This window comes from Hordeum vulgare, chromosome 6H (genome assembly GCF_904849725.1).
Source record: "Hordeum vulgare subsp. vulgare chromosome 6H, MorexV3_pseudomolecules_assembly, whole genome shotgun sequence".
NCBI classification, from domain to species: domain Eukaryota; kingdom Viridiplantae; phylum Streptophyta; class Magnoliopsida; order Poales; family Poaceae; genus Hordeum; species Hordeum vulgare.
The window spans coordinates 553,402,717-553,419,836 of record NC_058523.1 but is presented as its reverse complement, the minus strand read 5'-3'; the positions used below and the strand labels follow the sequence as shown (position 1 = coordinate 553,419,836).

The following is a 17,120-nucleotide window of genomic DNA, read 5'->3' as shown; positions in this document are numbered from 1 at the left end:
CAAACTTGTCTAACATGAGGTGTGCCTACGAACCAAGCAACCCGTTAACATGCAACTTCTAGTGCTTCAACCTTGTATTTTTTCTTTTGGCTGGGGCTTCAACTTGTAGTTAACCTGCAACAGAAAAGAAAATGCCATAGCATTATCAGGGAATGGATTCGAATCGCTACTAGGAAAGAACTGTTTAGCTAGATATAGCTACCTTTCGGATCAGCAAAAAAAAGACAGATACCTTTGGATTAATCAAGTTTTCCCTTGACATTGTAGGTGCACATTTTTTTTCTCGGCACAGTTGATCAGAATATTAGCAGAGTCAATACCTATGTAACACCCGTCAGATGTGAATATCTTAGGAATTCCTAGAAACCGAAAAGGAAAAACAAAACATACTTAACAATGCAAAGCATGAGAAGAACTTCTGACTTTACCTGCAAGATACGCTCCATGGACATAACCGTTGTACTTTTCGCTCGTGTGCTCACCGGTGAAATAAACCCTCCCAACGGGAGCCTGAGTAAAAGCAAAATGCAAAGAGTCAAGTTAATATAAGTGTAGGACGAGTGAAATGCAGGGAAATTGTATTATATTTTTACCCGGATAAGATCATATTCGTAACGGTTAACGCCGATAGGCCAGTTGGAGAAGGTGCCTCTGAAGAACCTGTTGGACCACCACCTCGGCACGAGGATCTCGGTGGCATCTGGCACGTCTTTCCCGGGGAACATTTTCCTCAGCACCTCCATCGCCTCCGTCAAGGTCTGCTTGTCTGATTGTTGCTCGATCCTCCTCGACTCGTCGTCGGTAACCGTCACGAGCAGCACGTCCGACCCCGGGTACTCCTTCTGGAACTGCTGCCATACTGGGTAGTACCCTCTCCTATCACTGGCGTATAGGAAGAACTGCTTGCCAGGCCCCTCTGGCCAGAACCTCCTAGGGAACTTGAGGAAGATCTTGGTGTACACGGCCATGTTGAACTGGTAGATGGACATCATCTTCCACCAAGGCAACTCTGGATTGAACCGTATGAGGTCGGTCTGCAGAACACCGAGGCTAGCCGAGACGATGACATAGTCGGCCTGGTACACCTCCTTGTTGTCCTCAGTATTCACCATGACGCTGTTTGGTAAGTAGGTGATCTCCCGCACCACTGTGTTTAGTTTGAGCCTCGGGTCGACGATGGCGCCTGACTTGTGGTCTGTCTCAAGGTACTGCTCAGCGATGTGGTAGACGACGGACTCGTAACCCCGATGGTCGGCCACAAAGTAGACGTCGTTGCCGAAGTTGTTGAACGTTGCGAGTGGCTGCGTGTTCAGTAGGCTCGTGTCACGTGGTGGCTCAGCGAACTCGAAGTCGTGGTGGTAGTAATCGATCACCATGTCCAGTGGCCCCACAGGACCAGAAGGCATACTTCGGTGCGTACAAGAGACACAAGTTGCAAAAAATAAAATCATGGTTAAATAAAAGATAAATAGTTTGACAACGATAGATTAATAATTCCTTCAGCATACAGAGAAGGCAAATAATTCCATACAAAAGTGGTTGCCGAAGGACCGTATATTTGGGGGCCAAAAATAGAAGCGGTGACTGGGGTGATTCATACATGGGCGAAAAATATATTACTGCTAGTAATTATTTTATAATTAATTCGTATATGGCTCTTGGAGACTGCACTGGTTAGTGGTTACCATTATTTGCTAAAACATATGGATTACTGTGGTCATTTGATGGAATGCACTTGCTGGACTCAAATTTGGCATAAGGAAAAGAAAGTTATAACCTATACAGGGAGGGGTAAGAGCCAAGAGGAAAAGGTGAGCATGAGCAATCAGCTGACATTTAATAAGGCATAAGTAAGGCATTGAATCCCACGCTGCTATTAGAAGTAATGTTGTCTAATAGATTAATTAGTTTTTACTAGCAAAAGGGCCCATGCGTTACAACGGGAGAAAGAAATACCACATGGCACACGTTCTTAATTTATAAAAATGTCTATAATTTGAGAACTTATAGTTAGGATACAAATAAAGATGGTCTTATCCCACAAATATGCAGTTCAAAATTTCACAGGTCTTCTATTTCAACACAGCTTGCATGTAGATTTAATACGTACAAAGAATCAGTCAAGTGACCTTCAGTTTCATCTCTAATCCTGATTTTGTTGACGTGTTCAGTCCCAACCCGGATGAGTACCGGTATGAAAGAAAGACGAATAATGACTTATTTATTAAGATTGCACCCTAGATAGTATTTTTATTAAACATTTAACAGATAAAATAATATCATATTTAAATTCTACATATTTTTCTAATCAAATTCCATGTATAATATGTTAAATTTGGAGTTACGGTTTAAAAGATATGAGTATTTAAAAAAATATTTAATATATACTACGAGTTTAATGTCATAAACAGTAAGGACTTTTTTATAAAATCAACTCGATGTGTTTTTCGACGGAAGCGATAGCCTCTTTATTATTAGGTAAAGATAGCTAAGCTAATTAGTCTAGCTGTAAGATATATTGGTCGTATACGTGGGTAACAAAGTAGCTTTACGTGTGTGTAGGAGATTAGGAGTCCAGGTTATGGCTGTTGTTTAGCCGTGTCTGTGTATGCTTTTGGAGTCCAAAAGCAAGTCCATGTAGGTTTAGGATTTTTTGTTGGGTTGGTTGGTTTCTGCATATTTATATGCACGACCGGCTGCGTGAGATTGTGAGTTGAGATAAGAAGAGAAAATAATAAGATGGAAAAATTATGACATGACAAGGGTCCTTGACTACATGATTTTATGTGCACGTGTTTATCGTGATTTGATGTGATCGATCATGTGACGGAGTTCCAACAGCTGCCCCCTTCTCCATTTTTTTCAAAGTATTTGTCCCGGTGTATTACCAAATGTCAACGTTGCAAGTTCAGACTAGTTAAAACTTAAAAGAACATGAACTGTATACGTACTGGTAGTTGAGGCGTTGCATGACCATGACAGACATGTCCAGTTGGCCATTGTGGTGCAAGGCACTGGAGAGCTTTCTGCCGCTCTCGGCCACTTCATCCACCCTCTCGATTATCTTCTCGACGAGTTTCTCGTCATAGAGACCGCCACTGCATTCATCCAGAAATAATCAATCAGTTATGGAATATGTGGTACGTATTGGAATGCATTCGGGCGCAAGCACATACTCTTGCTTGTAGGTGTTGCCGGCGAGGTGGCTGAAGTCAGAGCGGAAGGTCCTGAGGTTGAGCCCTCCGGTGCCATTTGCCATGGTCCAGATTGGGTTCATCTCGTCGCCGTTCACCCCTTCCACCCAGTTGGCCCCCATCTCCACGTTCACCCCAGCGAACTTGGCATTGTGGATGCGCCCGCCCATGCGGTCCGTCGCCTCCAGGATCACCAGGTCGGTAATCCCGGCCTCCGACAGCCTCTTCCCAGCCGAGATCCCTAAAGGGCATATATATGAAGGCTAATAATGTATCTGTTGTAAGCACAAGAACTTGCATCTGTACGTGACCTCAAAAGAGCTCACTCACTATGATTTCTCTTTTTCTTTCTCTCAGATAACAATTCTTTTACCGTGCTACGGCGGGCTTAGGTGGTCTCAACGCATTCTGATAGCATAAAATATAAACATTGCAGGTCAACAACAATTTAGTAAAACAGTGTATAATTTTTTGGTTTTCTTGTTGCATCTTCAATTTTTTTGGTAAAATAGTTAATACGTTCCATACAACTTATTTGAAAAATATCTCATTTCAGAATTTAGAACCGTATAGTGAAGCAGAATATCTGAAAGGAATTATATACATTTTAGTACAAATGTTTACGATGCGTTCTTTGAGATAGATAGGGGGTGGGGGGGGGGGGGAGAAAAGAATAATTTGTAGTATCCAGTACAAAAATAATAATTAATGGGTAAATACAATGTCCATAGCTGTGTGTGTATATATACCTATATATGATAAAAGAAACAAATATACTGTGATGGGAGCCAAGTTACCACTTTGTCCAATGCATGTGTGTAGTAGTGTATAGCTATAGGGTCTTACCGGACATGCCAGCACCCACGATGATGACTCTGGGACCGCCGGCGTTGCTGAGGAAAGCAACATGTGCTAGTACGAGAAGAACCAAACCCATGGATGTATGTTTCAAGCACAATGACTTGCATCCACTGACGAAACCGGCTCCGTGCAGCTTCATCTCTAGCATCCTTCTCTCTCTTTTGCCTTCTGTTCTTTACAAAGCTTAGATACTTGCTAGATTGTTAGTACCTTGTGTTGAACTATAGTGGTCCCTCGGGCATTGTGTTGTATATAAAGAGACACGGTGCAAGACCCGGCCGGACAGGGGTCTTTTAATTTGGTTTCTAGCATTGGTATAATAGTGTATCCACATGTTGTTCTCGTATCAATTCTTCATGTCTAGCCTGTGATGTATTCCTTCGATTTCAATTACATTGCGCATAAGTTTTTTTGTTTTGTGTTCAGATTGCATAGTGTGAGCTCAACGCACAGCGAGCCATTGCATCTAGTCTCTTTTTTTCCAGTTGACCTCGGCTTTGTCATTCCTTACTCTTTCTTGACTTAGGCATGGTCTTGCTTTTCGAAGCCGTGTTAGTTCTAGGTAGTTAAGTTATTGTTGGCTAACGCGTGATGCGTTGGAAGCAACGTGGTTGGAAGCAACGTGGGATGTTAGAAGCCCACTTAGTCAAGATAGCAAAGAATAATGTGTTCGATGATGATTAGTATAATAAACTACTCCCCCCTTGGTGAGTAAACACATATGGCTGAACCAATGGTGCAACTTTGGGCCCTGATCTTTTTTTTAACTCACTAGAAAGTAGACCCAACACATGCGCAAGCAACATCATGAAGCATGATTCTTTTATATGTAACTGAAATAACATGTTTCATATTTCATACAGACTATTTTCTAGACAATTAAGCTAAAATAACTCATAAAGATATATATTTCCTAACTATTTTCAGCTAATATAGAATGCATGTCTCAAAGTCAAAACATGTGCATCGAAAATAGTAACATGGATTTTTTGAATTAAATACTTGTCTTTTTTTCAATGACAATAGTGCAATGTCAAATATCCATAAAAATTTGCAAAAATCCTAACCTATAGAGTGAAAAGTATCTGACTATTGATATCAATGAAGTAATGTTGTACATGTTAAAATATCTATTTGTGATTATGTGCTTTCAAGTTAATTAATACAATTTAATTATTTCATAAAATATGTATGAACAAACGAAATAGAGTACATGTATTATAAACCATTCCTCAAAAAATTGATAAATTAGAAATGCAATGAAAGAGACCTCTTTTATGGACTAATATTTGGCAAACTTTTCATTATCCGGCTAGTGTAAATAAATGAATCAAAATGCAACATGTTTTGAATTTCCCCTTGGTACATTGTGTTAATTTTACTTCATATGAGATAGACCAAGTGGATATTTTTTTTCTAGCATGCAGTGGTATGAGTACTAAAACTATCAATGAGATTTCAAGCACTCTAAGGAGGATCGAAGCGGCTCAGAGGCATCTCATAAATATTTCTCTTTTGAAATAGGCTTCAGCCCTACTATATTAATATAGCAACCACCCAATACACCAATGAGTTCCATGCAGAGGCAAATAGCATAATCATGCCCAAAAGAAGAAAAAAACAAGAGAAAAAATTTGAGCAACACCGGATCAACGAAAGTTGTATTATCGCGCAACTGTTTGTGCACACCGGAGAATTCCATGACACTCCAATTCCATCGGATTGCATCATATATACCAAGCAACAACTTCAAGAAGTACTGCGACGACGACGATGTTGCTGCCCAGACGACTCCTAGGATTTCCCCGGTACACAGAGGGGGTGGGGAGAGGTACCCCCCCGATGCCCTTCAAGAAGGATGGCGGCGCCCACAAGCGACACTGCATTGGTGCCAGCCAGTCCCGACAGATATTTCTCCCGACCAATCACACCCATAGCTCAGGACCAACCATCGGATCCACCATGCCTACTGCCCAACAACATGCGCCGCCAGTGCCATGAGGACTCCACCGTGGTCTCACCACGGCCAACGCTGCGAGGCTGGCCGGACCGAAATGAATCCACCATAGACAGGGATGGGCAGTACTGCAGCCACGTGAGAGGGGACAACCTCCACCGGCTCGGGCGGTAGCAAACAGGATGCAATGCAGGAGCACGCGAGGCCAACCGCCCAGTCGGGCCTAGATCAGGCCCGCTAAGCTCCCACCGTCGTGCTGCAGCAGACGTAGGACAATAGCCGCCGCTCCCATCGCCAGTAGCTCTCATGTTGTTGCCGCTTTTGTTATGCAGCAATTTCTAAGTAAAGGGCCATCACAAAACGACCGATGAGGTTAAAGTTAGCTGACCTAGGGTGGCAATTTCTAGTGGCCAACATTCTCTAGTTATCTCATCTTTCAGAATGCATTTGTTTGACACACATCTAATATTGGGGTTCAGTGTGGTGCTCTATAGTGAACTGGGAGATTACCGTGTCGGGAACTTAATTACATATTCAAACTAATCTTTCAAGATTTAATTAGATGTATCTCATTTAGTTTATGATTTCTCCCGAGCCTTATTTTTGTTCTACTATTTAATTTGTAGGACAATTTGGAAAATGCTCTTCTTTTCAAAAACAACACTGAATCTGCTAAACATGTGGATCTTGTCTCCAGTGCAGACTTGTTAGCTAAACATCGTCAGTAAGTTGAACAAGCCATCAGGTAAATGCGGGCTTATTGATTATTCTAGTTGAAATCAGCTCTCCATCGCATGCATGATGTCTAATTAAGGAGTTTGGGATGTTAAATGTAAAATCATATCATGTTGTTTATTCATTCATTTTTTGAAGGCAATTTTGTGAAAGGTTGGAGAAAGTTGCGGAAAGTATGCGTCAGAATTCACTGAGGTTTGCGTGTGCTACTCTCGTGCTTTGTTCCCTTGATAGTTTTTTGCATTTTTTCTGTTTTTTTTCTTCTTTTGGGCATGATTGTGATGTTTGCCCCAGCATGGAACTCATTGGTATATCAGATGGTTGCTATATTAATATAGCGGGTCGCAAGCCTATTTCCAAGAAACAAAATATTTACATGATGCCTGTGATCCTCTTCGATCCTCCTTAGAGTGCTTGAAATGTCATTGATGGTTTTAGTCCTCACACCACTCCATGCTACAAAAAATATCCACTTGGTCTATCTCATATGAAGTAAAATTAACACAATGTACCAAGGGGAAATTCAAAACATGTTGCATTTTGATTCATTTATTTACACTAGCCGGATAGTGAAAAAAATGCCAAATACTAGTCCGTAAAAGAGGTTTATTTCATTGCATTTGTAATTTATCAACTTTTTTGAAGAATGGTTTATAATGCATGTACTCTATTTTTGTTTGTTCATACATATTTTATGAAAAAATGAAGTTCTATTAATTAACTTGAAAGGACATAATCACAAATAGATATTTTAACGTGTACAACATTACTTTATAGATATCAATTGTCAGATATTTTTCACTCTATAGGTTAAGGTATTGGCAAACTTGTACGGATATTTGACATTGCAATATTGTCACTGAAAAAAGTCAACTATTTATTTCAAAAATTCTATGTTACTATTTTCAATGTACATGTTTTGACTTCGATACATGCATTCCATATTAGCTAAAAAAATTACAAATTATATTCATTTATAAGTTATTTTAGCTTAAATGTCTGAACAAGAGTTCGTATGAAATATGAAACATGTTATTCCGTTAAATATAAAACAATCGTGCTTCACTATGTTGCCTGCACATTTGCGCGGTCTACTTTGCTAGTTAGTTAAAAGGAAGATAAGGGCCTAAGGTTGGATCACTGGTTAAGCCCTATGTGTTTAGTCTGCAAGGGGTGAGTAGTTTATCATACTAATCATCATTGAACACATTATTCTTTGCTCTCTTGAAAGCGGGCTTCTAAAATCCCACGTTTCTTCCAAGGCAACCCATGTTATCCAAGAATAACTTAACTACCTAGAACTAACACGGCTTAGAAAAGCAAAGACTAAGCCTAAGTCAAGAAAGAGGAAGGAATGACAAACCCGAGGTCAACTGAAGAGAAGAGACTAGATGCAATGGCTCGCTGCTCTTCCAGCTCACAATGTGCAATCTCAACACAAAACAAAAAACTTATGCACAATGTAATTGAACTGGAAGGAATACATCACAAGCTACACAGGAAGAGTTAATACGAGAACAAAATGTGCATACACTATTATATATTTCACTAAAAAAACTACACAGGAAGAGTTAATACGAGAAAAATGTGCATACACTATTAATTATATCTTGCACTGTGTCTCTTTATATACGACACAATGCCCGAGGGACCACTATCGTTCAACACAAGGTACTAACAATCTAGCAAGTATCTAAGCTGTGTAAAGAACAGAGGGAGAGAGAGAAGTATGCTAGAGATGAAGTCGTATTTTTTTTTTTTGCATTGTTCTGACCTTCTCAGCAATTTTTGTCATAAACTGAACTCAATCTGAAAGTATTTCACGATCTGACCCTTTTAGAAACGCCACAACCTGTGGCGTTGCTGCTGCACGTGAAAACACCAGTCTAGCTTGCGTTTCAGCTCCACATTGAAACGCCGATCTAGCTTGTGTCTTTGATCCACACAAAAACGCCACGCTCACTGGTGTTGCTGCCCTTGTAGCAAACGCGATACATCATGTTGATGCTTCTCCCGGGCAGGGAGGCATCGTGTGCTCGTGCATGCATGTCATGGGTAGGATTGTTTGGTTCGTGCATGGTCATGCATGCACGAGCACACGACGCCTCCCTATCCGGGAGAAGCAACGTCATGCTATATGGCGTTTGTTGCAAGGGCAGCAACGCCGGTGAGCGTGATGTTTCTGTCTGGATCAGAGACGCGAACTAGATCAGCGTTTGAATGTGGAGCAGAAACGTCAAGCTAGACTGACGTTTCTATGTGCAGCAGCAACGTCACGGGATGTGCCGTTTTTAAAAAGGTCAGATCATGAAATACTTTCAAATCAAGTTTAGTTTGTGATAAATATTAGCAAAAGGGTCAGAACAGTGACTTTATCTAGGGAGCACATACATCCATGGGTTTGGTTCTTCTCGTACTAGCACATGTTGCTTTCCTCGGCACCGCTGCCGGTCCGGTTAGACCGTATAGCTACACACTACCACACACAAAGTGGTAACTTGTCTCCCATCTCAGTGTATTTTTTTCTTCATATATAGGTATATATACACACACAGCTATGGACATTCTATTTAGCCATTAATTGTTGTGTTTGTACGTGATAGTACAAATCGTACACATTTGTTCTAAGCTGTATATAATTCCTTTCAGATTTTCTGCTTCACTATACGGTTCTAAATTCTGAAATGAGATTTTTTTTCAAATATGCTGTATCGAACGTATTAACTATTTTGCCAAAAAAATTGAAGGTGCAAGAAGAAAACCAAAAATTTATACACTGCAGTACTAAATTGTTGTTCACCTTCAATTAATGTTTATATTGTATGTTATCTGAATTGGATCAGACCACCTAAGCCCGCTGTAGCACGGTAAAAGAACTGTTATATACTCCCTCCTTTCCAAAATATAAGACCTTTTAGAGATTCCATTAGAAGACTACATACGGAGCAAAATGTGTAAATATATACTTTAAAATATGTCTATGTACATCCGTATGTAGTTAATATTACAAACTCTAGAATGTCTTATATTTAGGAACGGAGGAAGTATATGAGAGAGAGAAAAAGAGAAATCATAGTAAGTGAGCTGTTTTGAGGTCACGTATATGTAATGTACAGATGCTAGTTCTTGTGCTTACTACATATACATTATTAACCTTCATATATCTGCCGTTTAGGCCTCCTTTGGTTTCAGGGGAGTGGGGAGGTTTTGGAAGGGAGGGATTTCAGGGGATTGGATGAATCCCTTCCTTCCACCTAATCCTCTCAAATCCCGTCAATCTTCTCAAATCCTCTCACATCCTTTCTATTTGATACACAGGGATTCATGCACAGGAGTACACTATAATTAAAAATGTAATTTTTACAACTTTAAAAGATTACGGAAGAAATGTACTTAGAACAAAGGTTTGTTCATAAAGGAAGAAACGTGAGAAATAGTATCAACAGCAAAGAAGATGCTACACGAATCACCATATAGAAGTGGATTCCAAAATCACGAATGGTCCACGAGAACACATCAGAGGATAAAATCTACTGATTTATCATTCCAGGCATGCAGTGCATATATAGAAACTCAAAACATAGATACTGGATACTTGGATAGTTTTCAGAATGACCAAGCAAATGTTCACACCACCCATTTTAACATAGGAGTCACATGATTGACAGCTAGGCCTTGCAGGCACCGGACTGTCCGGAGGATGGTCATTCGTTCATTACATGCTTGTTCTCGTTGGCCTTGAACCTCCGGTCCTTCGGCTTCTGCTCTTCCATTTTTCTGCCATCAGGAAAGCAAAGGGAGTTCGTCACCTTAATCCAATAATGACATACTTCGGAATCGCATAGATACATGAGTGTGAAGATTACGCTTTGTTCAATGTGTATGAGAATAAATATGCACAATGTATGACTATATTCACATGTTTATATAGCAGCTGTGCTGAATTATGTCAAGAAACTAAAGATAAAATCTGGTGTGGATATAAACACTACTAAACTTTTGCTCTTACTTGCTTTTATAACATCTAGTCTAGATAAACATGACGTAACCATACAACTAGCCGTTTTATTTTTACACATGCCATTGGCCAAAGCCAGACAAATAAATGGAAACCTCAATTGCCGACCAAACGTATAATAGAAAAATAATGAATGACAAATAAATGCAATCATGATGTTATGACTGAGGGTGCCCTTCCTATTCCGAAATGGAGCGGCAATCCCAAGTGTTGAAGTTGTAGGTACATGTGAACCAACAATGGCTCCTAAACAGTTCTAAATGTAAATGGAACAATGACACATATAATCTGAGAGTGAAGAACAAATGTTGCCATAAATTAAACTAGATCCATATAGACTAGATTAAAAATATAACTACTCTACCAAATAGATTCAGGAACTAGAAGGCAAAATGTATTGCTGGGGTGCAGGAACTAGAAGGCAAAACTGATGAAACTAGAGATGAACTAAAATCCCAAATTCACACTCCCTGTTGTCATACTCCCTCGGTCCAAAAACACTTGTCTCCATATCAGAAATCTATACTTATACTAATTAGGGACTCTCTGAAAATTCCCACGTTAATTAGAATTTATGAGGCGTTAATCTGGTGGGACCGAATTATTACGGTGCAGATCTACTCCTATATGAGAAAAAAAAAACAATTGAAGCATAGCGAAAAAATAAAACAAGGTTGATGTTCCACCGTTGTACCATCACAAGGTTTACATCTAACCTATGTGCCGCCATCTAACCTCTCTCAATTTTCCATGCTTCCGTTCAACTCTGAGACAGCCAGCGATCAAATCAATTTTAAGGTTTACATCTATCCCACCTATTTCTACCTATGCTCTTCTCGATTTATCCTCCTTCCTTTAACTACGAGGCAGCAGTGACAAAATCGATCTGTGCTACATGCTTTACTCATATACTTTTGTGCTTCCAAGTAGAATCCATCAATCAGCTAAAGCTAGCTAGCTAGCCCAAGTAGGTACCGATCAACACAATTACGTATTGTTATCTTATTTACCTCGGTCAAGACCACCGGCGAGCGAGGAGGTTCCATAGGGTAGTCTGCATACGGTTGGGGGGAAGAACATGCCCAGTTCCGCAAACTGCGTCTATGTCAAATTTGGCCGGATGGAGATGTTTGATGCATATCCGGTAAAATTCGTCAATCAGCTAGCTAGCTATTCCACCAAGGTGTCGATCAACAGGGTTACTATCTCTACATGCTATTTTTCAGGCTAAAAGCACCTGCCATTAATGAAACGATATAGTGCAGCTCGCGTAAGGGAGGTTCGGCAGCTTACATCGGGTTTGTGCCAATGTCCAATACCAACTACGGCAATGTGTCATCACTATATACTACGTCATCCGTGCTAATGACGATGGATCCATTCAGGGGTGCAGTATGAATAGTTAACTGGTGTTAAGGTCCATGCATGACTAGATGACTAGCTAACTATATGCTTAACAAAAGGAAGAAGATTTGGTTCCACCATCCACGTGAGGTAAGACTATCCCCAACTCGAAATAATGTTTTTTTGTGCCATACCTATGATATTTTTAAATAAACTGCATTCAAGTTGTCGTATCTTACCTACTAATAAAGCAAATAGTGCTTCTTCCATACGTCGTCCAAATTACCCTTAAAGTTGACTAAAATACCCACCAATGCCACCTATAAATCATAAAATAAAAAAAGTTTCAAACAGGAAAATCTCCGAACTGGGCCGGCCCATGTAGGCACCTCCTATAATACGCTCTGGGCGTTGGAAAAAAGATGCAGCACACCTGTTTGGGGCGGCCCATGTGTGGGCGCCTGTTTTTTTAATTTAGTTTTTTTTATTTTTCTATTCAGTTCCATTTTTTTTTTACTTTAAATAATTTAGAACTTCAAACAACTTTTCTCAATTTTAAGAAACTGAGAATTTCGAAATAAAATATTAAAAAAACATAATTTTTTTGAGAATTCAAAAACTACTCAGGAGTTTTCAAAAATGTTTGCATATAAAAAAATGTTTAAACTTTGAGAAAATGTTCATAAAATAAAAAGTCAACGATTTTAAACAAAAGTCCGTGTAAAAATCTTAAAAACAGTTCATGCCTCTATTTTTAGTCTCATTTTTTATTTTCATTTTTCTGTTCCATTTTTTAGTTTAAATAATTTACAACTTTGAAAAACTTTTGCAATTTATAAAACTGGGAATTTTGAAATAAAATTTTGAAGAAAATATAAAATGTTTGTGAATTCAAAAAATGCTCAGGATTTTTGTAAAAATATTTGCATATACAGAAAAATGTTCATAATTTTGAGAACAATGTTGGTGAAAACAATAAAAGTGCATAATTTTGAAAAAAAGTTTGTGTGTTATTTTTTGAGTGCAATTGAACAAAATGTTTGCTAATTCAAAAAATGTTCATGCATTTCAAGAAATATCCTAAAATTTTAAAGACATAATATGATCAGCACCATTGGAGATTATAATTGTTTTTCTTCCGTTGCAACGCACGGGCCCTTTTGCTAGTACTTTTCTATACATGAACTTTTCCATTTGGATCGCTTGGTCTGGGCCTAAGAATTTTCTACGTTTAATGTTAGTTTCCAAAAATAACCAGTGGTTTTAATAATAGGGATGACCCCTTAGGACATACATCTTGAGAGCATTGTTTTAGTATATTCTAAGACTATATTTTTTCTTTCAGGGACCATTGATACAAGTTGTAGACATAATCAATGCCAAATATTTGAGATGCACCATTATTAAATATCTTAGTTAGTTGTCGAGATTATGATTTTGCTTGCAGAAATCAAGATCAAGGTTGGAACATATATTTCTTAACACATGAAGTAATATTTTTGCTCTGGTAGTACAAAAGTAAATAATGTCGGCTAATATTAATGGCATATAGAGATGTTTTGTCACACGATTTTCTCTTTCTCTTTTTGTACTAATTTAGCGTGTTGGGGTTGCTTAATACTCGAAATCCTGGTGCATATCTATGTGGCATGTGTACTCTACCAAGATTGCTTCTGAAGTGCAGCTACGGTTTATTTTACATGCAAGTATCATATTGACCTACTTATACGTTTTTATGCATGATATCAAATGCATATAGAATTAAGTTTTAATCTTAATTAGTTATTATATATAGCACATATTCTATTTTATAATGTTGCTGATGTAAGCTCTTCAAAAAAACCAAAAATGATTTATATTAGTTGTTATACATGCTTCATGTCTATCCTTTCTAGATGATATTTGAACTGTGTGATGTACGTGCTAACAATCTCTCTGATTGCTCTATTATAATTTTCTGGAAGCAAACAAATATTGTATTCTTTCTCATGACCCTTTAGTCAATTCATATTTTGTGTATGTACTTTCGACCAACATCTCATTGGATTGAGAAAGGGTTTTCTTTTCCTTTTAGTTGTTATTTTTGACAGTGATTTCCACTTATTCTCATAGATGGAAATAAACAAAAAAAAATGTAATTCATAGCCTGATTTATTTTTGTATTCAAAGTTAATTTTTTAAATATTAGAATTGTCATGATTATAATTGTGTCCGTGCGAATGCACGGGTCTACGGCTAGTATCTATAGTATTGCTTGTGCAGAAATACTGTTATAAGAGACAAGAAGCGCATGTCCGAACTACAGGTGCATGTCCGAACTACAGGTTTCAGAAGATGGCGTGATGGCATAATGACCAAGCAAAACATTGAGACAAGTAGATAACATACTTGTATGCCGGCGTAGGATATTGCGTTGGAAAGTACATGTTTACCAGTTGCACCAAATTGGCCCCTGAAAGGAAAAGACCGCTGAGCCAGGGAGTCTCTCCGCTTTCTTCCAAGAACTCCTCTCAGGCAGTGTTAACAATATCAGATAGATCTGCAACTATCAGCTACGGGAACATCTGATTCGCAGGGCAGATAACATCTCTTTGACCATTGCAGATCGTGGTAGCCTTCAGCATAAATTCAGCAGTTTTGAAAACCAGAACTTCCAACCGGGGTATGCAATTTTCCAACCAACAAATTTCAAATTGAACAAACTTAGAACTATCAACCCAACAGTTCCCAACTTCCAAATGAAAAATACCAGAATCAAACCCAAAAAACATCTGGCATTAAGGAGGGGAGCATCAACTTTCATCGAGCAACTTCAAATTTTCAACAGTAAGAAACGAGTTGACTAGCGACCTGACATCTCACTTTACGGGCCGGCCGAATGCGGGGTCTGCTATAGTTGCTCTTACAAACTTTCACTGAGCGTCACTTACCGAAAAGTATATTTCTCGAAATATAGCGCATTTATTTAGCACGAGGATAATCTCTGTACTGTCGATGACTCGATGCACACCCCGCTGTATACCGGAGAATATCTCCGCACACAATGCACACAATACACCATGCATTGGTCGGTGCAGTAGACTAGCGACCTGACATCTCACTTTACATTGACATTCATGCTTATAGACTGACACTGGTCGACACTTACAAAGTAGATTATGTGTACTACATATGTATTCTTCACACATCATGTACGTATGCAAGTACTTTATTTATTACTCCCAACGATTCACAATAAGTTTCGTAATTTTAAATTAAGGTCTAACCTTAGTTCAAAAATTCTGAGACTTATTTCGAATCAGATGGGGGTATTATTTTAGGTTGATATATATTTACTCAATCACTATGATAGATTTGTACCGACTGATACGCATGATGTTTCATTGGACAGACCACGTGATGGGCGCGACGCCGGCATCGGTGTGGAGCCCCAGGGCAATCCACACGGCAGCTGATGTCCCCAGCTCGTCGTCGCCGCAGTCATCGCACAAGTCCACAACCATGGCCCTCACGCTGCGCCCGGTTTGCGTGCTCGCGATGTTCATAAACCTGTGGCACAGGGCCCCGCCCGCGTACAGCTCCGTAGGCAGCGTCAGCAGGAAATCCCCGTCGCTGTGGTATATGCCGTCGCACGCCGCTGGCCCGCCGCCCTCTTCTCCTTCTTCGTACCCGTTCAGGGTCATCGTTCCCGATTGGACGCCGGTGAGGGGCGTCAGCTGATCAGCGTGGTGCCGGGCCACGGCGCACGATACTGCCTGCAGGAACACAAGAACACCAAAGATTGCCACGACCTTGGTGTTGTTCCCCATGGTGATTATTGAGCAAGTTCCTAGCTTGCGTTTCTATGCTAGCTTAGCTTGCCGCCCTGTGTGCTCTAAAGGGAGTTCATATAGGGGTCGTGCTGCAGCCTGGAGACAAAACAGCCGAGCTAAGGCAGCAGGTCACTCGTGGCATAGGAAACTGGGTACATATTTTCGCGCCATGTGAGGAGGACAAGTTCAAATTCATTGTTTCACCCTCCAAGAGTGGGACCTGCCCACAGACAAGACAGAAGGCATACTTCTAATGACCATCTGGTTCAGCACTAAAAAAATAGAGATCTTTTACAGTGGATCAAAACAATAGGAGCCGTCCATTCTCAATCATTCAATGGCTAGTGGGGACAGGGCCTATAGCCCCAGCCCTAAGAGGCTTTAGTCCCGGTTCACCAACCGAGACTAAAGGGGCGGGACTAAAGGCCTAACCTTTAGTCCCGGCCGTGTTCCAAGCCGGGACCAAAGGTGCTTCACGTGGACGCCTCGGAGCGTCCTCAGGGACAGGCCCTTTAGTCCCGGGTCTTAACACGGACCGGGACTAAAGAGTTTCTGCAGATTTTGTTTATTTTTTGGTTTTAGGGTTTTAGGGTTTAGGTGTTCGGAAGATTAAAGTGATGCCTCGTTTGGTGTTCGGGAATTAGTTTTCATATAATTCTAAATAGAAATAATTATGCATATATATATAAGATTAACTTATCTTACAAGCGAGCATATATATACAATTATATGGAGATCTGAATTATCGGGACTAGAGCCCGTCTATTCGATTACATGGACCAACATCAGTAATGACCCCTAGCTATACTAAATCGTCCTTTGTCATCTATAGCTTCCGTCCTCAGAAAGGTCGCAAGCTCCTCTGCAACAGCGATCGCGCGTAGCTCTGGTAGGGACTTCTCCCTCATGGCCGTGTACTATATAAGAAGAATATAAGAAGAGGAGATGGATATGAATATCAATCATGATAACAAAGAATGACGGGTAAAAATAGAGGTGTGAATGTTCATTGCTTACGTCGTATCTGTGATCCTTGTGCTCAGAGGTAAACGTGTGAATGGTCTCGCAAACATAGTATCCGCATAGATGCGTCCCCCGTGGCTGCTGGTCGTACTTTACGAGAATAGAATATATATAATCAAAATAATAATCTAGCATCATAAATGTATTGAAAATAGAAGTATATCATACTACTACTT

General features: G+C 39.8%; 2 protein-coding genes across 2 annotated transcripts; both read right to left on the bottom strand.

Moving 5' to 3' along the window:
• Positions 1-243: 243 nt before the first annotated feature.
• Positions 244-4,131, bottom strand: LOC123406100 (polyamine oxidase 1-like). The gene is made up of 6 exons (XM_045099589.1): positions 4,041-4,131; positions 3,177-3,435; positions 2,952-3,098; positions 594-1,407; positions 429-510; positions 244-320 (listed from the first exon to the last, which is right to left on the bottom strand). The coding sequence occupies exons 1-6, from the start codon at positions 4,129-4,131 to the stop codon at positions 244-246; spliced, it is 1,470 nt and encodes a 489-aa protein (XP_044955524.1).
• An 11,358-nt stretch (positions 4,132-15,489) lies between these two features.
• On the bottom strand, positions 15,490-15,918 carry LOC123405869 (putative ripening-related protein 6). The gene has a single exon (XM_045099395.1). It carries the CDS (start codon positions 15,916-15,918, stop codon positions 15,490-15,492), a length of 429 nt encoding a protein of 142 aa, XP_044955330.1.
• Between the last annotated feature and the right edge of the window lie 1,202 nt (positions 15,919-17,120).

Bases quoted from the DNA above. Each gene is read 5' to 3' on its own strand.
- LOC123406100 (XM_045099589.1), bottom strand. From the start codon at position 4,131: ATGGGTTTGGTTCTTCTCGTACTAGCACATGTTGCTTTCCTCAGCAAC. The intron at 511-593 runs GTAAAAATATAA...GCTTTTACTCAG, and splicing joins ACGAATATGATCTTATCCGG to GCTCCCGTTGGGAGGGTTTA. The intron at 321-428 runs GTAAAGTCAGAA...GGTGTTACATAG, and splicing joins CCATGGAGCGTATCTTGCAG to GTATTGACTCTGCTAATATT.
- LOC123405869 (XM_045099395.1), bottom strand. From the start codon at position 15,918: ATGGGGAACAACACCAAGGTCGTGGCAATCTTTGGTGTTCTTGTGTTC.